At 34.6% G+C, this 25,769-nt stretch overlaps 1 protein-coding gene across 4 annotated transcripts in view; it reads left to right on the forward strand.

The window, feature by feature from the left end:
- The window catches only part of LMO3 (LIM domain only 3), a 60,147-nt gene extending 45,091 nt beyond the window's left edge, over window positions 1-15,056 (forward strand). For all 4 annotated transcript variants that reach the window (XM_066355102.1, XM_066355112.1, XM_066355093.1 and 1 more), the window contains 2 exons: window positions 882-1,007; window positions 12,225-15,056. In XM_066355102.1, coding sequence (XP_066211199.1) covers window positions 882-1,007; window positions 12,225-12,330 — 232 coding nt within the window. In that variant the 3' untranslated portion in view covers window positions 12,331-15,056. The remainder of the gene's footprint in view (window positions 1-881; window positions 1,008-12,224) is intronic.
- The last annotated feature ends 10,713 nt before the right edge of the window (window positions 15,057-25,769 follow it).

The raw sequence follows: 25,769 nt of genomic DNA on the forward strand, positions 1-25,769 counted from the left end.
TGACCTCAGTCTTGAACCCAGGTCCTCCACATCCCAGTCCAACTTTCTATCCACTGCGCCACTGCCTGGTCAGGCACCATTAACAGATTTTAAGGAGACTTGGTTTAAATATTGCTGGTGAAAATGGATACTATATTTTATTTCCTAGCATTATGAAATTATGGAGACATTTTATGTTGGACTATTTTTTAGGTCATTACAATAACTATTTACAGGAATCTACAGCAAATAGAATTTTTAAAAAATACCTTTTTTTTCCAGACTATTCCAGTCGTTCTTACAGTATATTATGTTTCCAATTCTGATCTAGTTCTATGTAGTTTACAGCCTCATTTACTTTAATGCGCTACTTGAATAACGTAATCATAGCTATAACTATGGTATAGGGCCATAAGGTGCATGTGCCTGTAATGGCTTTTGACTATTTAAATGCCTTGTTCATAAATGGTCTTTTAATAATAATAGCAAGCCAGTTAGTAACTAGGTGACAAAAATAGTCAGCCATTCAAATGGTTCTTTTTTCCCCCAACTAAAGCGTTTAATATGTGGCATTAAGATCAAAGTTACACTGCTTTTATATTTACTCCCTATTCTCACAAGTAGGTTTTGGCTATGCATTCACCCCCGTTGACTTCTGATTATATAAGCTTCCCCATGTATTTGTCTTTTCCTTTTCTTACAACAAGATGAGATTTTCACCAAGAAAGGTCAACTGAGTATGTATCACCAAAGAATATTTATGTCTACACCTAGGATAAGACTCAGTGGAGTATGTCGTAAGGCATTGTGTATTAATAGCTTTACAAAGTGTATTGGTGTCTTATCTAGTCACTATCTCAGATCTTCTTGTAAGAGTTTGAAAGAAATGTTTATTGTTGTAGGCTCTTCGGTGTGACAGGAAACTGTGCTGCCTGTAGTAAGCTCATCCCTGCCTTTGAGATGGTGATGCGGGCCAAGGACAATGTTTACCACCTGGACTGCTTTGCCTGTCAGCTTTGTAATCAGAGGTACTGAGATTTTATTTTGTCTCCTAAAAACCGGTAAAACTCTTTTCTGGCTATTTATGCTACAAGTGGGAATTATATCAGTACAGTTTACTTAAAGAAATTAATCTTAGCATTCTTTATTTTCTGCAAACATTCATTCAGTGCCAAAAACAAACCAAGAAGGAAAAGATGTTAAAACTACATGCCTGCCTAAAAGAAGTGCATCATTTAATCTCATGTGATAGGAAACAAAGATGCTTCTATAAACTTTTAGTCATATTATTTTTTCTTTTCTTTGTTGTTTTTTGGTCTTTTAAAAAGTTGGTTAAGATATTATTACTGTTTTGTTCTACTTCTATAAGCAAATACATTTATACTGAGGTAAATATACAGCAATTTGTCGTGGGTTGTGTGAATTCATATATTGGTCAAAGTTATAGTTGCCCTATATTATCTTGAATTTTAACCTTGTTTTACACGTACTTTTTAAGTTGCTGTACGTCTCTTTGGGAACAAGGCCGGCGAGAGCTAATAATTCAACAATGACCAACATTGGAGAGGCAGTATTGGAGAACAGAGTGTTACACAGTGAATCCAAAACCTAAATTCTGGTCTGGACTTTGCCCTAACAAGATGTATATGACCATAAGCCAACAATAGTAGCTCTCTGGCCCTCAGTTTTCTCATTAATAACATAGGAAGCTGCACCAGTCAATCACAGAGAAGTCTTCTATCTCCAAGTCTTATGACTTCATCCCACTTTTCTTTAGTGAACATTATAACTTTTATTTCCAGTGGGAACTATGAACTACTGATACCTGTTTTATGTGACAAATGTAAAGGATATTAGAATATGAAAATGTACATATCATTAAAAATACATTTTAAGAATTAGTACATTGGATTTCTTTTATGAAAATAAATTCCATGCAAGTGTAAAAACACCTGAACACAGTATATAATCAGAAAATATTAGTTGTGTCAAGTTCTCAGTTATTGTAATTTGCTTTGTTTTACTACTCAGTACAGCATCTTCTTATGAGGCCCAATAGAGTAGTAGAAAGAATACAATGTTTACAATGAGAACTGGATTTGAATTCCAACCCCACCATATATTAGCTTGTGACTGTGACAAAACTACTTAATCTTACCGATTTTTGTGTTCACCCTCTTAAAAAAAGACACTGATGCCTGTATTACAGATTTTGAAAATAAAATGAAATAATTTATATAAGTCCCGGAAATAGGTTCTTAGAAATTAAAATTAGAACAATAGGTTCTCAAATATTTGCTCTTTTAACGACATTAATAACTTCCTTTTACCAAATAATACTTCATTAACTTGGTTTTCACATGAGGTATATATAGCTCAATAAGCACCTGATAAATAGATATTTAGAATGTGAATCAACCTTGCCATATATAATTTATTCAGGAAAAAATTCAAGAAGTCATCTCACAACATCTTGAATGTTTCCAACAAATGCCTGGAATCAACACAATTTAATTCAGTCTATGGTGACATTTAACCAAAAATAAACTGGCAAATTGCACATGTTGTCGATAGGATGTAAGGATATAGATCGGGGTAGTCAACCTTTTTATACCTACTGCCCACTTTTGTATCTCTGTTAGTAGTAAAATTTTCTAACCACCCACCAGTTCCACAGTAATGGTGATTTATAAAGTAGGGAAGTAACTTTATAAAATTTATAAAGCAGAGTTACAGCAAGTTAAAGCATATAATAATAATTACTTACCAAGTACTTTATGTCAGATTTTTGCTAAGTTTGGCAGAATAAATCTTTATAAACAACTTACTATAGTTAAATCTATCTTTTTATTTATACTTTGGTTGCTCTGCTACCGCCCACCATGAAAGCTGGAATGCCCATTAGTGGGCGGTAGGGACCAGGTTGACTACCATTGATATAGATAAATAAGCACAAATATACACACATCAATACAGATACATTTATATTCATGTGTAAATATATGCATATACATTTTAAAAGTGTACTATTAGTAAATTTAAAATACTTCTGTTTACTTGTCACATTGATCCACTAATAACCCCCACTAACAATACAGTGATCTCCATGCAATAATAACATTTACTGCTTTTCTACTTATAAAAGGTTACTCATTCATAGTAGAAAATTTAGAAAATACAAAGGGATAAAGAATAACAGCATCTCATACCTCACTATTCTCTCATTATTCTAAGAGAAAATACTTTGCTCTTTTGTGTGTAGCCAGCTCTACACTTTTTCAGACATACATGGCAAGTGCATATACTTTACATTCTAGGCACACTTGAGCAGATTAAAAGAAAGTAACAGGAAAGAATCCTAATGTCTCATATTTGTTTTTTTCATTTTACATAGTGTATCTTTTTACCTGCCTTTAAAAATTACTTTAAAATATTTTAAGCTTTCTTATGTTCAGTTTTATGGATAGAGCTTCATATTATAAATCATCAGATGTGTCTGTTGTTTCTTCAAGTTTTTATATTACACATATTATTAACATAAAATGGACTTTATAAACAAACAAATACTAAAATCTGTGTCAGGATAAATTCACAGAGCAAATACTAATTAGGCAAAGTATATGATAGTTTAAAGGCTAATGATATACAGTATAATGCTTTTCTCCGGAAAAGTCATATTGATTATTTTTACACCAGAAATGTAAAAACTGTGTATTTCCACACATTCACTCTTAACATTGGGAATTATTTTAAAAGATATCCTTGTCACCTTAAGGAATGAAACATGGTATCTCATTATAATTTTTAATTAACACTCATTGGCTTAATAGTGGCCCTTTGCTATTTCTTCTTTTAGGGAACTTCCTGTTTATGCCCTTTGTCCATTTCTCTATAAGGGCAGAGTTACCTGTTTTATGCATATTCTACACAGAAAATTAAAACATCATTCAAGTGCTAAACTCAGGCTAAATTCTATGAGGACACTGAGTAGCTGTAGGTTGTTAATGCTGTTTACAATCATATTTTGTTTTATTTCTTCGCTGAAATATTCAGTTGCCTCCCAATTAAGCCTATCTGTCCTCAGCAGAACTCAGTCTCAGTCAAGTAAGACACATACTCCTAAATTTGGACTCTATAACTGTTCACATTCTTATTGCTACAAAATACTACTCTAGAATCATTATTAAAGTACCTAATATGTTTCTGTGTTTGCTTCATTTATTGCATGCCATCATGGGACTGCATATCTTCAGTTCTGGTTATGCACAATTAGCACTTAGTTATTGTCTTGTCACTTCAGCCCCAACAAGACAAACTTCTTTAACGCGGGCACTCAGGTGATCTTCATCAGCCAAGCAAAGCAGACAAATGTTGTTACTCTCAATACAGAAGGTTTTCAATATAGGAGTCTGCTTGTACTTTGATGTTTCCTTAGGAAATCCTCTTCAATAGAGTCATATGGCACATGAGCCTATCTGTTCAGTAGCCAAATTATTGTCATAGCATTGCATCTCTTCCAATGAAATACAGAGCGTGTAAAGAAATGTATAGACACCTTTCCTTAAGCAAACTTTATTAACATCTGAAATCATGGTATTATAAATGCTTATGGATTTTATTTAGCAGTCATTTCAGCTTTTAAATCAAAATATTATTAACATCATAATATTACTAAAAGTTAAAAAAATATTAGTAATAATAACCTTTCAAGATTGGTTGTCCCTTGTCCATATCATCTCGGCCCTTTTTAGAGGGGTATGGCTAAAAAATGTCAAGCTCTGAATTGAAAATCTAAAAGCTTTTCTATTTTTAAAGGAAATCAGAAGATGGTTATTCTGGGTGTCTTGTATAATAACTTGTATCTCTTTAGAATTAAAAAATTCTGTGTAATAGTTAATTTTCTAAAGGTGAATAAGCCCCTCCCCCTTAGAAAAATACTGTAAAACTAAATGATGGTTTTATAAGAAAAGAAAAAGACGCACTTGTTTGTGATGAAATTGCCTCAAATATGTAGAATTGTATAATATTTCATTTCCTTTTATTAAAGAATAAAAGTATTGGGCTTGGCTCTGAAGGAACAGATGGGAATAAAATATATTTTGTCTTTTCTATTTCTTTTAAAAAGAGGAAGGGATGTGGAAGGGGAGAGAGAAAAAGGAGAGAGAGAGGGGGGTATCAACTTTTCCCACTTATTTGTACGCCAATTGATTGCTTCTCATTTGTGTCCTGACTGGGGATTGAACCGGCAATGTTGGGGTTGAGCTGGCACCCTCAGTATCAAACCAGCAACCTTGGCGCTCTGGGACTACTCTCTGTTCACTGTGCCACTAGCCAGGGCTAGTTTCTCTCTTAAAGGTACTCAGAGCTAGGGGAAAGAGGACATCAGAGACTCACAGGAGGGTGGAATTGGTGTAAACAGATGGTTATAAAAGAACTCCTTAAGACTTGTTGGGATATAGGAAGTGTGACTGATGGGAGTTGGGGGAGATGAAGAAGCCTGGAGCAGTGAGGAAAGGGATTCCCAGACAGATGGAGCAGCATGAAAGGCATGGGGGTATGAAAGCATCTAATATGTATAGGCAATAAAATGAAGCTCAGTGTGCTCGGAGATTAGACCCGGAGTTCGATAGGCATATGGAGGAGTGAGGAATGGAGTGAGGAGCAGGAGATGAAACTGTAAAGGTAGGAAGTCAGTGATTGAAAGTCAAAATGGAAAGAGGGAGGGGGAGGGGCACAAAGAAAACTAGATAGAAGGTGACAAAGGACAATCTGACTTTGAGTGATGGGTATGCAACATAATTGAACGACAAGATAACCTGGACTTGTTATCTTTGAATATATGTATCCTGATTTATTGATGTCGCCCCATTAAAAAAATAAAATTATTAAAAAAAAAAAAAGAAAGTCAAAATGAATACAAACTTAAATTACTTCATTTAATAATATACCTTTGTTATTTAAGGCTATTTCATTGTAGAATAAATCTATCTTAAGCAGTATTTATTGACCACCCACCTCAAGCGATAGTAGAATTTATGGTGGTATTTCAGAGAGTTCAAAAGAAATAAAACTCGTGGTCATTTACCTCAGCACTACTATCTAGATTGGGAAACCTATTATACTCATATAAGAAAATTTGAAATGCCAAAGTAAAGGAACGATACACTAATAAATAAGTACTTTGGGAAAGATCAGAATGAGATGATGTGATCAAGAAACACTGATGGAGGGAATGGAAACTAAAGAATTTTTAGAATATCAGTTAGATGGAAAAAAGGAAGAAATATCCCAGGCTTTGCTTAATATTTTAAGCAAAGATTAAAAGATTATCATTGGCAAATAATAATGAGAGCACTTTTTTTTTTTTACTTTATAGATATAGGAACTTATTTTCAGAGGCATTTTTAAGTAATTTACCATAAGTGTGAATGTATTCTGTATATTGGCATAGCTCAACATTAGTGCAACTAAGATTTAAATGCCCACCTATGTGATTACACAGGCTGGGCCTCATTTTTATCATTATATTGAATTATTCAGATATTTTGTTATTGACTTTGCTATTAATAATAAACAAATTTTTATGTAGGACCAAGTCAATGTATCAAGCATTATACTAGACACTTTATTATATCTTCTTTTTTTTTAACGAATGTATTGGGGTAACACTGGTTAACAAACTCACACAGGTCTCAGGTGCACAATTCTACAACACATCATCTGTACACTGTATTGTTTGTTCACCACCCCAAGTCAAGTCTCTTTCCATCACCATTTATCTCCCATATACCCACAATTCCCCTTCCCTCCACCGCACTGTTGTCCGTGTACATGAGGGTTTTTTTTATTTGTTGCTCAATAACTCTACCCCCAACACAGCCCCACTATACCCCTCCAACGTCTGTCAGCTTGCTCTCTATCTATAAGTCTGTTTTACATGTACTGACTCATTTAATACTCAAAATAACCCATAATTAGGTGCTTATATTGGTCTCATTTTATAGACGAGGAAACTGAAGTACAAAAAAATTAAGTAATTAATCCATATTACACAGTTAGAAAGTGATAGACTCAAGATTTGAACCCTGGAAATCTGGTTTTAGTCTAGACTCAGAGCCAGCATGAGGATTGTTGCAAGAGGGGTATTTTACTTTCTGGCTAAGTGGACATACATGTAATTAGATACAGTGGTGTTACAGTAAGGTAGCCTTTGAATTATTTCTAACAGGATTAGGAGTGTGTGTAGTCTAACTTGGTGCAGAAAAGATTGTTACGAATGAAGTATGTAATGACAACTGGGCTGTCATTGGGAAAGACAATAAATTTGTGCACAGTTCTGTAGTGATGGGACAATGAGTATAAAACCTGCACCTCTTACTGGAAACAAAGTATAGTATCAAAATCTCCATCATTCAGTAAATGAGGATGCTAAATAGGAAAGTAGAGATATTGGATATATGGATTGGATCTTTTTAAAGCGTTGTGGAAATGGAAATTAATTGTAATTGACAGTCACTAACCTCAGGGAAACAAGATGACTAAGCTAACATTTTCATTTCTTAGAAAGGATGTTATATATGGAAACTTCTTGGTGGAGGATTTTGATGACCTGCTCAAAACTACTCTAAGCCCCATATATTATAGGGATGATTTCTTAATTATACTGATTTTTTGTACTTTTCAACTGTCTAAGACCACATGAATTCAACTATAATCACTCTAAAATATCTGGAAATTAAGTCTGTTATTAATTCTAAAACATCATGATTAAGAGAGTTTAAAAATCTGATTAGCCATCTTTTTATTTCTTAACATTGTTTTTATGTGACAGAAAAATAAATTGAACTGTCTATATCACCAGTAGTGAGAATTAGATTACAAGAAAATTTATCAGTTTATTTTTAAGAATTTTAGCCCTACCTATTAATATACTAACAGTATCCTCTGGCCATCACTACTTTTAAAATACTTTTTCTTCTAGTGATAAATCTTATAAGGAGCTGGTTATATAGCATTAGAATTACTGTGCCTTAAAAAATCACAGTAGTTCTATATTATTTTTTAAATGTCTAATATCTGCATCTCTTTTTCTTTATGTTTATATGTGAAGCATTTTAAAGGAGGTATCTTCCAATTCTAATTGAGCTTTCAAGGTTGTTTTATTTAACTTGTATGTGTAATTGTGACATTCCTCACCCATGCTCTGTTTCATCTTGACCTTTAAATATAAATTGAAATGCATGTCAAATGTACTTTATCCAGCTGACAATATATTAGGAACAAAATTTTCAGGTATGATTATTTCAGATGAATTCCATTTATATTACCATCATCTCATTGAATGGTAAGCAGACTTCTTTAAAGTTATGAAAAGAAAAAATTGTAACCAAAAAAAATCTGTATAACTTTATAACTGTATAACCCACAAAATCTGTAGCCTCATGCTTTTCTGGGTCTTGAATCCAAATAAATCGGGATTGTTTCCTTCCTCTACCACATACATCCTAGCTATGAAACCGTGGGCAGTTTTTTTAAATTCTGGGAGGAAACCTCAGGTCATTCATTTGAAAAAGGCAGTGATAATATCTACGATCTAGGTGGATGAAAGGAATAATGTGATCACTTATATACATGCTTAGCATTAGCACATGGTAAGTACTTTATAAAAGGTGGCTACTTAAATTACCAACATTGCAGACCCTGAGGTAAGGCTGTATATACTTCATTTCTGCTCTTGACCACAAACTTACAAAAGTGACTGATGTCACAGATAAAGAACTGAAGTGTCATCTTAATACCATAAATGGAAAGTTGACATTTGAACTTTATTCATTGCACTGTGCCTTTCTATCTGTCAAATATTGCTTATTATAATATCCCTACGATCCAGTGGTATAGTCGATTTATTTTAACTACAGAGAACTAACTCAGAAAACATATGAAATTTACTTTTTATCTTGGATTGGGGTAGATGATAGCAGCAGAACGAGACCCCAGGCTCTTGGTTCTTGCTTTTTCTCACTGTAGTTACCCTGAGTTTATGAATCTACATATAGAAATTATCTAAATGTTAAGGCATCTGAAGGTAAGAACTTGTAACATGACATGACAATAACCCATGTTTTTATTTGATAGTGAATAAAATTTGGGAGATTTTTAAAAATTATGTTGAAATATTAAAGCAAAATCTTAGACAATATGGAGTTGAAAGAGCATTTCCAATTTAGTTAGTTTTTAGAAAAAAACCAGATTCCATAATATTAGCTAGAGCACAAGAGTGTTTTATTGAATTTATTTATTTTTGATGTGATATTTTATTATTAGCTTCTTAGTTCAAATTAATTTCAAGTAATATAAATTAGAAATTTTGAGCTGTAATCACATATAGTCTACATGCTATTTTATATAATCTCATAAAGTTAAGTATATATCTAAATGAGCTGTCAGGCCTGTTCTTTTCTTCAACATGTTTCAGTAATCAGGATATTCTGCAAAAACGGCTTCATTTCAACACCACTTGTTAAGTCCAGTATTTAAAGTTCACAATCAATGAAAAGGTGTACTGAAAGTCCAAACTTGAATACTCATTGTGTCCAATAGCCTTGACCCAGACAACTCCAGGATTTCAAGATCACCACATACTCTGTACTTTCAATCAACATCATCAGCAGGCAGTAATCCTGAGGTAAAAAAGTAAATTCCAGAAATAAACACACCAATCTTCTTTAAGAGGAAAGCTAATTCTTTCAATTTACTTTTTTTATTACATCATTTTCCCCTCTCTCTACTTAAACTAGAATAAGGATAAATTTCCAAAGCTACCCAGTTGGAAAATAAATAGGTTCACTGTTTGTCTAGCATTCCAATCTTTGCAAATGTAAATCGGTCCAACTGCTCCTCATTTAAACTTTCAACTTCACAAAACATTAAGGGTGGCTTTCACTACACAATTTAATCTATCCACTAAGATTTCTGCTTGAACATCATTTGAAATTAACTATCTGATAAAGAGAGACCACTATCAAATGTCGGGGAGGTCAACTTGTATAATTACAAGTAGTTTTACTGGGTCAACTCTACCAGACACTGTTGTTTGAAGGTTAAATTGTTACAATTAAAAATATAGAGAGATCTCCCCAGTGTTACTTTATTGTTAAATGTACTGGAAACAGCACAGCATTTAATTCTGACCTTAATTGTGTCCAAACTGTCACCATTGGGAAATTATACAAAAATTGCACTTACTAAAAACATTACACTCCTATACATTAAATAATGTGGTTTTTTTTAAATGAAGGGATTAAGCTAAGAAAAAATATTCATAGACACATACAACAGCATGGTTATTATAAGGAAAAAGGGAGTGGGGGGAGATAGGAGAGGGTAAAGGGGAAATAAATGGTGATGGAAGGAGACTTGACTTGGGGTGGTGAACACAGGATACAATATACAGATAATGTATTATAGAACTGTACACCTGAAACCTATTTAATTTTATTAACCAATGTGACCCCAATAAATTCAATTTAAAAATACATTGAACAATGTTTTATCAAATAAAATAATTAGCTACAATGCACTAGTTTATTTATTGCATCAATATTAAGAAGCTTGTTCAGGTTATGTTATGCCTTTAGGTTCAATTGGAAGTGCTTGAAGAAATGACATTTACTATTTTATAGGTGAATAACTTGACACAAATAAAGGAATGTGGTCCAGGGCTATAAGAACTTTAACTTCAGAATGATCACTTCCAAATCACTAGAATTTAACCATATTTTAGTAACAGAGAGTAAAAGGAGGCATTAAATGAAATCTTTAAAATTGGGCTATTTTCTAATTTATTCATTTTAATGCTGTTTGTTTTTTTAAATTTTTTTATAAAGTGCATAAATTGCCTATCATAAAGTCTTCTATAATTGCTGCAGTATAATATTATCATTTGTTCTTTTTTTTTTTTTTTTTGTATTTTTCTGAAGTTGGAAACAGGGAGAAACAGACAGACTCCCGCATGCGTCCAACCGGGATCCACCCAGCACGCCCACCAGGGGCGATGCTCTGCCCACCAGGGGGCGATGCTCTACCCCTACAGGGCATCACTCTGTTGAGACCAGAGCCACTCTAGTGCCTGGGGCAGAGGCCAAGGAGCCATCCCCAGCGCCCGGGCCATCTTTGCTCCAATTGAGCCTCGGCTGTGGGAGGGGAAGAAAGAGACAGAGAGGAAGGAGAGGGGGAGGGGTGGAGAAGCAGATGGCTGCCTCTCCTGTGTGCCCTGGCTGGGAATCGAACCCGGGACTTCTGCACGTCAGGCCGACGCTCTACCACTGAGCCAACTGGCCAGGGCCTCATTTGTTCTTATTTTAATGGATGCATATACAGTGTGTCTGTAAAGTCATGGTGTACTTTTGACCGGTCACAGGAAAGCAACAAAAGATGATAGAAATGTGAAATCTGCACCAAATAAAAGGAAAACCCTCCCAGTTTCTGTAGGATGGTGTGGCAGCATGTGCGCATGTGCAGATGATGACGTAACTCCGTGTATACAGTGGAGCAGCCCATGGCCATGGCAGTTGAGATGTGGATGGTACAGAGGAAAGTTCAGTGTGTTCTGTGGCTCGCTAAATTCAAATCCGTGACCAGAGTGCAACGTGAATATCGGCGCAGTTATAGCAAGGCGCCACCACATAGGAATAACATTACTCAGTGGGATAAGCAGTTGAAGGAAACCGGCAGTTTAGTGGAGAAACCCCGTTCTGGTAGGCCATCAGTCAGTGACGAGTCTGTAGAGGCTATACGGGATAGCTACCTAAGGAGCCCTAAAAAATCTGTGTGTGAGCCCACATCGAACGGCACTGAATAGGTATGAAACTGGGAGAGTTTTCCTTTTATTTGGTGTAGATTTCATGTTTCTGTTGTCTTTTGTTGCTTTCCTGTGACCGGTCAAAAGTGCACCATGACTTTATGGACATACTGTATATATCATTTCTTTTTTCTCTCCAAAGTGGTAAAAAATAAATAAAAACTTACCATTGCTGCCCTATGTGTTTTTGTCGGTGTTCTTATGATTTTTATGTATAAAGGTAGGATTTCAGATTCTGTGTGCAGTGTTTTAGTGTTGACAATAAAGGCAACTTTCTAAGCCAAAATCAGGGAATTGCCATGTGAAATTATTACTAGAAAAATAAATCTACAATCAAGTGATCTGAGTGAAATGGTCTTAACACATTTTTTTTTAATATTTTCAGATTTTGTGTCGGAGACAAATTTTTCCTAAAGAATAACATGATCCTTTGCCAGACTGACTACGAGGAAGGTTTAATGAAAGAAGGTTATGCACCCCAGGTTCGCTGATCTATCAACATCACCCCATTAAGAATACAAAGCACTACATTCTTTTATCTTTTTTGCTCCACATGTATATAAGAATTGACACAGGAACCTACTGAATAGCGTAGATACAGAAAAGCGGGATGGATATATGAAATAAAAGGCGGACTGCATCTGTATGTAGTGAAATTGCCCCAGTTCAGAGTTGAATGTTTATTATTAAAGAAAAAAAGTAATGTACATATTGCTGGATTTTTGCTTGCTATTTGTTTTTGGTGTCACTTGGCATGAGATGTTTATTTTGAACTATTGTATATAAGGTATTGTAATAATTGAAGCACAAATGTAATACAGTTTTATTGTGTTACCATTTGTGTTCTGTTTGCTTCTTTGTATTGTTGCATTTAGTACAATCAGTGTTTAAACTTACTGTGTATTTATGCTTTCTGTATCTATCAGCTATTTTAAATGAGCTGTAACTTTCTAGTAAAAAATTGAAGAGTGAATCTCACTAATGATACACATATAGATAAAGCAAATCTATCAACACTAAAAAGACAAAATAAAGACACACGAAGCATTTTAGCAACATCCATATTATTGTCACTATGATCTAGAGTCTATCAGTGCTCTCATTATAACCCCCTATTTTCAGGGGTTAAGACCAGCTTTAAAAAATGAATAAAAATTTCATCATAAAGCACTTTTATTTTATACCAGCGTGAAAAGTGCCACTTTTAGAATAACTTTAAAATGTAACAGTTATTCTCTTAATATCCTTTGTGTGTGTGTGTATGTGTGTGTGTGCTCTTTACCTATATTATGGTTTTGTTGTCTGTTTTTCAGCCATTCCCCCCTTATGTGAACTAGTGCCTTTGGGTATCATGTAAATTTTTTCCAAAGGGTTACTTTAAAAAAATGTTACCACAATTATAAGATAATGTAAAAATGATAAGTTAAATTTCTTGTACAAATTTTGCCCCGATCTCTCCATAAGAGCTAAGTGCTTAATAACTTTATGGCTTGATAAATTTCTGGCACTCAAGGATTTGAGTGTGAATCTACTGAGATCATGATAGTGCACATTGAAGCTACAGATGATATGTGAGTAGTGAGGTTACTTTTGATTGAGCAACGTAGTGCTCATAGAATCTTCTAGAAGAAGAGAAACAAAGGGAGTGATAAAAAGCTGAGAACTGGTGATTTTATATTTTTCTGTATTTACCTGCCACTTATTTTAATGTTTAAAAGTGAATACTTTAAAGTTTGATGATGTGTCTTAATCTTGCTTTAAGTAATGACCCATTCAGTGTACATCACACTTAAGGTGAAATATTATTCCCTTACATACATGATAGCTGATAAAAAAAGAAAACTTTCTAGAAACATAAATTATGGAGACTAATTATTTAAATTACAACTTAAGAAATAAAAATGAGTCTATACTCCCCTCCTCTAGGTTGCCCAAACTTGGGTTCTTTGCTTCTGTCCCACAGAGGCGCAATGCAGCATATTTTTACTAGAGCAAATTTAGTGTTGTGGTTTTTCTTTTTACTTTATTATTTTCTTGATCATTTGTATAGAAAACAATATTTCCCAGTCTTATTTGCATACACTATTTTGTCCCACCAATGTATGTGTTGCAGATGGAAATTATGTGTGATACCTGAATTCTTTGGTTGGGGCTAAAATATTAAGCAGCAAATAATGCTGGTGTGGAGTTGCGTTGTTTATAAAAACAAAGCTTTATTATGGACATGCATGTGAATCTAGATATTGCCTCTCATTTTTGAGACAATGATTCTGTGAAAAGTGAATGATATGTATTTTTACAAATGCTTCATGGTTAAGAGTGTTCAAGTCATGTGACTCCCAAATTAGAGACACATCGAAAAAAAGGATTTCAGAAACAGTTATTTGGGGCCCATAATATATTATTTTAGCCTTAGAGCCTTACATTTTTTTTCATGAAAAGATTTGCATAGCCAAAACCAAAAACAGCAAAACAAAACAGAACAAATTGATGCCGGGGAGACAGAAGTGGTTTTCATATTGCTCAGCCCAGCAAGCCCCCATTAACAGTTGCTTGACATTTGTGTGGGTATACAATTTTAATTGTCGGTATCTTTTCCCAATGATCTTTTAAACATTTAAATGGTTTTGCTTATGTGAAGGTCAATATGTCAAAATCCCTGTACACCGGGAACAAACTGTTCGGTTATCCTTGGCTCCCAAAGACCAAACAATGTTTTATTACTGCCTTTTTTATTTTGCATAATCCTTTGGGAATTAATTCTCATGCTTTTCCTACAGACAAAATTATTCACCTAGATTGAAGATTAAGGCCTTAATCTCCATAGATTATCTTTAATATCTATGAACTTGTGAAACAAGACAGAAATAGGCCATTTCACTGCTAACAGCCCATAAATAGTAGCGTTTTTGACCTGAAGTACTAAGCTAATTGTCTTCACGATTCAAAGTTCCTCAATTGGTGTCAACTTTCCTCTTTGTGTTGTGTAGCCCTGATGTCACTTAGCTTGTTATCGGATGCCTCCAGTCGGACCCCTCCAATGGAGCTTTGATTTCTCAAGCAGGGAAAGCTCCCTTCCTAACATGCATCACACATAGGTGGGCTCTGATGAAGGACCAGGCACCTCCCGTCCACCAGAATGCTGACTGAGTTTAAAAGCTGACCTGTGTTTGTAATTTCACTTTCATCTTGCTTAATAAATATCTGCTAGATTCTTTCACTTGTTTTTTTTTAATATTTGGATTTATGTAATAAAAGGGGTATTACACTATTTGATTACTCTTAATTGGCACAATCTAGATGATATCTACAGAGTATACATTAAGCATATGAAAAAGGAACAAAAGGTGTCTAAAGACATTTACTTTTAAAAGGTAAATCATAAGCCTAGACAAAGTAGCTCAAATGCTTTCTCCAAATATTATATTTAAGATCTCTGAGCTAGGTAGTTTACTGCTATTTACTTTTGTGGGGAAAATAGAGCTGTCAAAAATGAAGGTAGCAATTGCTGGGTATAATTTTGCACATATATACAAATTTTAAGTGATCTTTCTGAAAGCAACTGTGTTGTCACACTAAATTTAAAATTTTCTCTTTCCTGTATAATGAATTAAAGCAAAAAAAAAACCTCAACTAAATCCTACATTTTCCAGGAAGATATGGTGTGCCTTACTTGAAATAGGGTGCTAAAAATTATATCTGTAGTAAAACATAACCTATACAAGTCGTTTCTTTTTACCTATCACTTTAGGCAAACCACCCACTAAATAGTCACTTAATTTCATAGATATGATATGGTCCAAACATTCTTAGTGTTCATTTCAGTAAGTTGCAAAAACAATCTGCATGTTTACTGTAATAGGCCATTAGCACAGAATACAGAAAAGCCTTTTGATGATTATTCTTAATTACACCATTACAGATATTTCTGAATGTGATTTTAATGCAATTTAAGGTCTTGGAAAGCCAAGCTTTAAAATAGCCATGATTTCAGTGGGCATGTATTGAGAACCTACTATGTGACTTGCCTTGCCCTGAACACTCAGCCTCCTGGGGGGGGCAGACTTAAGGTACTTTAGACATCAGGTAACTTTAAGATGTTTTTGCACTGGTTTGCACTCATCTCCAACCTCCTAATAACGAACACACAAAAGCGAGTACGATCTAACTATTCAGCTTGTCATTGCTATGAAAGGCCCGGAAAATATCTCAAGTAATCAATGTGTTCAGAGAATTATCTCACACAAGTTACTCATTAACTCAATAACACATAATAAAAAAGAACATAATTAATTAATGAGTCACCCTCAGATCACTATGATTACAATAGAACTCTGTTGAAACGGGTTATAAATGGAGCTGCCTCTCTTTATTCATTGTTCGCAATCGCCCCATTATTTGGCTGAAACCAGTGTCATATTTAACACATGCCTGTAGGTAATTGTGTGATTAGTATCATAAAAGAAGAATTCAGAAAGTTGACTGCTTATAAGACCTTAGAAATGGTCAGAAAAATAAAACATTTATGATAGCTTCATTTGAAGCCAAGCTATTTAAAACGGTATTATCTAAATGGAATACTTCTATTTTTATAATCAAGATGTAAGACTTCCATGTTGAACATTGCTAAGTATTAGGTGCAAATCACTTAAAAGTACATTTTACAATGCTTCAGAATACACATAATTTAATTTTAGTCAATGACTAAAATAGGCATGACCAGTTTTGTAAACGTTTTGGTACACCAGCAGGATACTTTTGCTTTTAGTGGGCTTGGTTGGGGAGGGTGTCTGGAGTTGATAGCAATAGGGGAAGAGATTAAAAGAAGTGGCAAATGTTGCATACAAAGTTAGCAGCTAAAGTTTCCCAAATATCTTGGTAAATGCCATTCCAATAAGCTTATAGAATAATTATAACAGTTCCCTTAGGTAAGTCAGAAACATCTGCTGGCGACACATAGCAGGTGTTAAAAATTACACATACTGAAATTTTAAAAAATGTTTTTAATTAAAAGAATTTTTGTCTTCTGAAAAGGAAAATATATTAAATTCAAAGATACTCCTGGTTTGAGTGTGCAGATCACATAATACACAAAATTGTAAAGCCCAAATCATCTTGAATCAACTAGGTTTAGTGTTAGGTTCAGATCATTGCAAAGAATGAATTAGAATTCATTGCACTTTTTACACAATTTGTATTTTGAGCTGAAAAGCTGAAAACTTACCAAATTGGGATAGAGGAGCTGATTACAGAATATTTTGGCTTTATTAGCAAGGTGGTTGCCGTTAACTAGACCAAATTTAATGGACACAGTACAAAGAAAAATGGGAGCAAGTGACAACATTCAGATAATAGAAGATCCAAATCTTTCTTAACCCTTCAGAAGACTTTTAAATTACCTAAAATAAAACAGTCCATTTATAACATGTAACATTATCATATGACCCATCTTCAATAGCTTTTAATAATGGCTAACATTTGCTGAACACTTACCATATATCAGACAGTTTTCATGCCCATGTAATTTCCACAACACCCTTATACAGTATTATTACCCTCTTTTATAGATTTTAAATAAAAGCACAGAGATATTCTTTAACTTGCCTACAGTCATACAGCTAGTAAATAATGGACCTGAGATATAGGTTTTCTAGGTGTGGCCACTGTTGGAAGATTGTCATTATTATTTATTATTATTATTTTATCATGATTTTTATTATCTAGCCAAGAACTAGAAGTTACCTGTGCTTGAGCAAAAAATCCTAATATTTTAGAATTAATTCATCTTTTTTTTTTTTTTAAAGTGATTTATTTTCAACAGTTGTTCGGTTAGGTTTTATCTCCACAGCATTTTTTAAAAATTTTTTATTCATTTTAGAGAGGCAGGGAAGAGAGGATGAGAAAGAGAGAGAGAGAGAGAAGGGGAAGAGCAGGAAGCATCAACTCCCATATGTGCCTTGACCAGGCAAGCCCAGGGTTTCGAACCAGTGACTTCAGCATTCTAGGTCAATGCTTTATCCACTGAGCCACCACAGATCAGGCCTTAATTCATCTGTAAAGATAAAAATTGGGAATAAGAGTGATCATAATTTCCTAGATGCAATCCAATCAGTACTGTTTTTTTCACTCACACCATGATAGAATTTACCTGACCCTGCAAAGCCAGGATACCAAGAATAGGGGATCCGAAGTCTGAAGAGTAGTCTCTGGTAGTTAGCATAGGTGAGAGTCACTCATAGTAGAAAGCTGCAATTTTCTGTGTCAGTAAGAACATGCTGTTGTTAAAGTAAAGCTAGACTAGTCTCAGAAATCAAGACAAAAAATTTAGTATGTTACTTGTCTTTGATATTTTACTTCCATTAGATGATATGCATTAAACTTTGTGTTCATTGGTCTAAATACATGAGCTACATAAGATGCTGGGTCCAGGTCAGCTGCCAAATAGTTAAGGAACCCTTTAGTCTCAGAATTACCAGGATAAGCCAGGCTAAAGCAATAGTGGGCAAAGCAGTTATCCTTAACATAGACTGGAGCAAAATTTGATCCATTATATATGCTTGGATTACCACAGAAAAATATCCAAGACATTCTTCCTTCCTCTGCTTCGACACCACAGCCATCACCACAGCCACTTTCATACATATTTTGAGGCCTTTTAGGCCTAAGTCATTCCGGATAAAGTGGGAATGAAAACTTCCACCACACCAGAGTCTCCTGGGAAACCGAGTTTAGCGCTGTGATGATCTCTGAAGAACATGGTCAAGTTGAGTTATGCAACAATGTGCTGGTCCCCAACCTGAAAGGCACAATGCAAGCCCCCCTCCCCAAATTTTAGTCAATAGCTTAGGTTAATTACAGCAAGACTTGCTAAAATATCTCTAACAATGTCCACTTTTCCATAGTGTGAATTTGGTTGAGCTGCTACGTTATTTGAAGTTAACTTGGACCTATAATCCCTGTACTCTTCTTAGAGTACCTTCAATTTCTGTAGTAACAAGCACTAGCAGAAGACACAGAAATGATATCTGAGACAGTTATTGGTACATTAGAAAAATATGGGAGAAAATATGGAATAAAAAGTTACCTAGAAGGAACCAGATAACCTTAAGGAAAAATGTCACTGAGCAACTTCCATGTGTGCAGCACAATACTAATCATTTATATATATACTAGACATATATGTATTTGCCTGAGAGACTTTGGTTACTGAAAGAAAATGTTCACTGCTATTTATTCTTTGTTTAATGCCCAATTTATTAAATATACAACTCTAACAAATGAAGTCTTTTTAAACATTTGTACACCATTTAAACAGCTAATAAGCCAAAACTTGTAAATTTAATATATCGGATCCAACCATTTAAACATTGATTGAAATCTTAGTCAAATTTTTCTAAACATTTTAATAAAATCCCATCTAATATGCTTCCAGTACTTTAAAACCTGAAATTTTCACAATGTCTACATTTATTTAGGAAGAGAATCTGTACTAAAAATTATTAATTTAAATTAATATTTATATTTTACTTCATATTTTTAAAGTCTATGTTAATAGCAATTAATTCCTTTTTAAATATAGAAAATATTGTCTCAACTAGCTGAGGTTGTAGGATCTGTATTGTTGATTATGTGAATCTCAGTTGGGGCATGAAAATAGGCTACTCTCTCCAAAATGATTCAAACTTGAGTAAACACACACAAATTTGGTGAATAATTTAATAACCATGCTTGCCTTATTACATCAATAAAACTTTTTTAAGTACAAGTTTTTTACATAGGTTATAATTTCCCATAACTCAAAGCTTTTTTCCAAATCGAAGTGTTAGCATTATTGTAAGCTTATGTATGCCATTTAAATATTTTATTATAAGCTATAGAATCATTTAGAGATTTTTATCTTCCAAGAAAAAAATTTAATTGAATCTGTAGTTAAATTTCCTATCAGGACATTCAACTCATCTTCTTTCTTGCACAAATTATTGGACTCTCTTTTGCACTGATTATAATGCATTACCACCTGTGTTGATTATTACCTTATGTTCTTGTTGTAATTTGACTTACAACTATCCACATTTAATTTTCTCTTAGAAAATAGAGACAAATACAAATTGACACTGTATGAATAAGTATACTTTCAGTATAAGAAACAGAGTACAAATACCATTATATTTATTTATGTTGATTTGTTTGTTTTTGTTTTACCTTTTAACCCCCTTTATTCATTTCTCCCACCCACTGCCTCTGGCAACCACTAGTCTGTATCTATGAGCTATTTGTTTGTTTGTTTTTTAATTCCACATATAAGACAGATCATATGATATTCACCTCTCTCTCTCTCTCTGAATTGTTTCATTTAGCATTATGCCCTAAGGTCTGTCCAAGTTGTTGCAAATGGCAAGATTTTATTCTATTTTATGGCAAGATAATATTCTACTATTCTTTATCCATTCATCCATCAGTGGGTACTAAGATTGTTTTAATAACTTGGCTATTACAAATAATGCTGCAATGAACATGGGTTGAAGTGTCTGGTGCATGGAGGCGCAGTGGATAAAGCATTGACCTGGAATGCTGAGGTCATCGGTTCAAAACCCAGGACTTACCCAGTCAAGGCACATATGTGAGTTGATGCTTCCTGCTTCTCCTTTCCTTCTCTCTCCCTTCTTTCTCTCTCTTTCTCTGTCTCTCTCTCCTCTTTAAAATAAATAAATTTTTTTAAAAGATTAAAAAAAAGTGTGAGATGCATATCTCTTTTCAAGTTAGTGTTTTCATTTTCTTCAGATGTATACTCAGAAGTAGGATCACTAGATCATATGATAGTTTAATTTTAAGGGTTTTTTTTTGAGGAAATTCAATGCTGCTTTCCATAGTGGCTAGACCAATTTTCATTCCCACCAACGTTGCACAAGGGTTTCCTTTTCTCCACATCTTTGCCAACATGTAGTATTTATTGTCTTCTTGATAATAGCCATTCTAACAGGTGTGAGATGACATCTCAATGCGGTTTTGATTTGCAAAATCTATGATTATGAATGATATTGAGCATCTTTTCATGTACTTGTGCATGCAACATCTGTGCATCTTCTGTGGAAAAGGTGTCTATTTAGATCTTCTGTCTATTTTAAAAATCAGATTGTTCATTATTGAGTAGTATTGGTTTTTTATATGTTTTGAATATTTGCACCTTATTTAGTTTTTATGTAGTATAACTTTTGTATACTTTAAGTTTTTTTTATTTTAAGTACAATCATAGACCCATGGGTTTTGTAAATGCAAATGCATTGCAGGTGGATTTAATAGTAGGTTATGTTTCAAGTATTGTGTGCGTGTAATTCTTACTGTGTCAATGAAAAAGTGTGTTTTGTAAGACACCATTCACTACCTTAGAATCCCAGAAAGCCAAAACTAATGAGCGTGAGAAAAAATGCAGGGTACAGCACAGTAAGGTGAGCAAAAAGCAAACTTTTCCAGGCCTTGGCTGGCTGGTTCAGTGGTAGAGTGTCAGCCCAGCATGTGGAAGTTTCGGGTTCGAATCCTGGCCAGGGCACACAGGAGAAGCACCCATCTGCTTCTCCACCCTTCCTCCTCTCCTTTCTTTCTACCTCTCTCTTCCTCTCCCACAGGCAAGGCTCCATTGGAGCAAAGTTGGTCCAGGTACTGAGAACGGCTCCATGGCCTCAGCCTCAGGCGCTAGAATGGCTCTGGCAGAAATGGAGCAATGCCCCAGATGTGCAGAGCATCACCCCCTGGTGGGCATGCTGGGTGGATCCCACTCAGGCGCATGTGGGAGTCTGACTGCCTCCCTGCTTCTCACTTCAGAAAATTAAAAAGAAAAAAAAGCAAACTGTTCCAGAAAAGGTGGACTCAGCCTGACAACTGCAGAACCCGGACAACGCAGTGTGAAACCAACAGTAACAGAAACCATTTAGAGGAAGAATGTTGGTACTGTACAACATAAGTTGGACAGTAAAAAGTAGAGAATAAAGAAACTAAAAATGACTGAAGAACTGAGACCGTGACCTACACACCCATAATTGCAAGAGTATACCTCATTCTTCACTAAACATATTTGGCAAGGGCATATTTCTGCTACACTGTTATTATCAGGTTTATGCTGACCTTAATTTCTTTTTAAGTAAACATGGTTATTATTTATTTCAAAACACAATTTTTTAAATCCCAGTTAACCCTTTGATTTCCCCACTGAAACCATTTGAGACCAAAAATGGAGTGGTTAGCAGCATCAGCTTTGCCATCAGACATAAAATGATCTAGAGAAAATTACTTAGCTCTATTGATATCAGTTTTCTCAACTGTCAAATAAGGGTAAGAATACTTCATAGGATTTTACTGAAGGCTAAGTGAAGCAATATAAGTCAAGAACTTAACATAATGCCTATATTTACTGCTTATGTTATTATTACTATTATTATTTTTATTAATCCCAAATCTTCTAAGAACCTCTTAAGTGCTGTTTGCCATGATGATGGTTCATCAACCTGGGTGAGCATCAGGCATGATATGTCCCATTAGGCAGACATAGGGCAAAGAATAACAACTACAGATGAGCATTTAACAAGCAAACTAGGAAATTCCCCTAAGCAAAATATTGAAATTCAGAGAGGAAATTAAGTTGAAGATCTAGGTCATGTCTTCTTTTTATCACAAACCTTTCATGTCTATGTCTGTGTTATCATATATGTGCTTACATTTATACTGGAGCAGTGTACATTTCTGATATTTAGCCAGAGGAACTCAGTAATCATTATTTGCACAAAGTCAGTCATATAGACCTTTATTGAGCACCTACTGCATTTCAGAATCTCTACCATGCCCCCTGAGGAATATAATGAATAGTCCCTGCACTTACAAGTAACTCTTTACTATATTGAGGAAGATGTGACTTATTCTGTATGGACACCTGTAAACACTTCCCAATCTATCATTGCATTCAGTCTTAAAGAACCATTGGAAAACAGAGGACGTGGTGGTGTTTTCACAGGAACCACCCTTGCTTGAAGTTCACCAAGCAGTTGGTTATATGGTGACTCATTGAACTGATAGTCAATAGAAAGCCATGAAAGATTTTGAAAAGATATATAGCATAAAAATGACCAAGTTCTAGAAGAATGACTGAAAATGAAATGTATGGGGTGGACTAAGGAGGGTTGAAACCAGGAATGTTGAGAGTTTAGTCAAGAGGTCTTCATTAAAACTGAGGAGAGAGATGAGCACCTACACAGCACTGGGGAATCAAAACCAGGGAGCAATGCAAAGAGGTGACTTTTACCAAATATAACAGTTGCTTAATGTGAAGGGAGCAATGGAGAAGGAGCAAATCTGACTCTGAAAGTTGTGAATATATACTATAAATCATTATAGTATGTTATAGTTAATGTAGCAAACATACCTAGAAAAAGAGGGAAGAAGAAATGAATTCTCTCTGTTGACTCTCTGGATGTAAAAACCACTATATTTTACACAAGGGTACAGAAGTATATTTCTGCTTCAGAAATTATTTGGATTTTTAAAGAAAAATGAAACAATACAATTGGTTGGTGTGGCAGACCTTGCTGTTTTCATCACAATCGCCCCTTTCTCTTCATTCTCACTAACAGTATATGGGGCAGGAATGTGCCAAAGCAAAATTTTTTATTTCACAGTTTCTTTTGCATACAAGGGTGGCCATTTGACACAATTCTGAATGATGGGATGTAAAAAAATGAGTCAGTGAGAGATTTCTAGGCAACTTTTGGTTTTCCTAATATAGGCACCACCCCTTCGTCCTTACTGTTTCCTTCTTCCCACCTGGAATACAGTTGGGAGCTTGTGCTGAACCATCGAAAGATGATCAAGAGGAAAAAAAGGTAAACCTAAAAAGCCTGGGCACTGATGAACCCGGAGCCGTTCTATCAGAGCAGATTTGAACAGATTTGAACTGTGCAGTTTACCTCTGGACATCCTGTCACAGTGGTTAGGTTTTGTCACACATAGTCTAAAGCATCTCTTTACTGGTATACTTGTTTGCATGAACCTTAAGAAATTTTATTGGTACATCATAAAATTTTGGCCTTAGCCTGATTTAGAAATTTTTAATTTTGCACTGAGTTTATGATAACAAACATTACAGTTTCATCTCTTGTCCTCCCAATTCAGCTCCTTCTCGTCACGTGAGATTCCATAATTTTCTAACAAGAGAAGCAAGACGGTGAAGTTCCTAATGTGTGTGCCTTATTTTCTCTCTGATCTTACAGAGCCCCAAAACTCGACCCTAAATTTTCAACATGAATTTAGAATTTTCATTAGAATATTAAAATGTATCTAATCCTACCTATGGTCAGTGGGGAAGGCTGAGTTCTTTTTAGCTGTCATAAAATAACATGGGCAGAAAGATGCAGGGAAATAGCAAAGGTGTTTTCAAGTAATTAGAATTACACACAAATCCAAAAAAAAGTCGTTGTGCAAATGTCAGTCCATTCAAGGTTATTTCACTTAGAGGATATAATGTTGGATCCCTGCTTTGAATGTGAAGGAAGTTTTGAATTTTTCTACTTATCTCAAAATCCTGTTTGAAGATCATTTCTGACCTATAAGCTATTCCTCTTGTCCAGAGATAAAAAGAAAAAAAGAAAACCAATATTATATTATATATAACTATATTTACTCAAAATACTTCTTTTGTCTGATATTTACCTTTCCTACTTTTTAGGGATATACAAGTAGCCTTTCCTTTATGAAAATATGGTGAAAGTACATAAAAGATTTTGTTTTTTATTATCTTAATTAGAGAAATATACAGTCACCCAATTCATTTTATTTTCTCTATAAAAATACATGAATGTATATTTAAATATGTACACACAAATTTGTGAAATTCCTTAATTTTGTTTTATTTAGTTATGGATTTAAATCTGGCTCAACCGTGTAACCTTCAAATAAAACATTTGCATCTCATAGATACTTTCAAATTTAATCTTACGCATCACTGTCTAAAACCCAAGTGCTATAGATTTCTCTGTCTGTAGAAGAGTTAACTTAATAGGTCAGTATCTTCCAAGGCATCATCTCAAAAGTATTTCTTTTCATCCTTTTTTCTTTCTCCCCTTGCTTCTGGGAAAACTTACTCAGTACTTCCTAAACACCAATCACTGTGTGGCAGACATTCAGCAGCGTAGAGAGAAAGGGGTGGAGAAGAAGGAAGAGACACAAAGTTTTCAAGATATACAAGACATACTTTTACCCTCAGGTAGCTCATAGTCTAATTAATGGGGAAGCAAGAGAAAAACAGCTTCCTAGTAATGTGATGTCATTAGAGTATAGACAGGGGCAGAGAGGAAGGAGTGCATAATTTGGAGAGTATGAACTATATACTATATTCTGAGTCTTGAGAGGTAAATGGGAGTGCTTCCAGTGGATTAGAGAAAGGAAAGAAAGTCCAAGCAAGTGTTAAGACTTCAATTTATGAGAGATTCTGGTGGGTTAAAGGAACTGCAGTTGGCATGCGAGGAGTTATAAATTAAAATCCAGTGAAAGGCCCTGTTCCTATAGACAATTGTAGAATACTGGTCTCCAAATCTATGGAACTTTAAAAATACAGCAGTCCCACTTCATCTTGGAGAAATACTTTCCAAGACCACAAATGGATGCCTGAAACTGAAGATAGTACCAAACCCTATATGTAGGGACGGGCAAAAGTAGTTTTCCAGTTGTTTAAGTGAAAATAGACATGCAGGTTATAATTATAATAAATATTCTGTGTTTTGCATACTCACTCACAACTGTAAATCTATTTTGCCACACTGTTTTATTCTATGCAGACATACTTGTGATGAAGTTTAATTTACAAATTAGGCATGGTAGAAACTCAACAATAATAAATAATAATAAAATAGAACAATAATACTATCATAATGGCCATGGCTGATTGGCT

This window comes from Saccopteryx leptura, chromosome 1 (genome assembly GCF_036850995.1).
Source record: "Saccopteryx leptura isolate mSacLep1 chromosome 1, mSacLep1_pri_phased_curated, whole genome shotgun sequence".
NCBI lineage: Eukaryota > Metazoa > Chordata > Mammalia > Chiroptera > Emballonuridae > Saccopteryx > Saccopteryx leptura.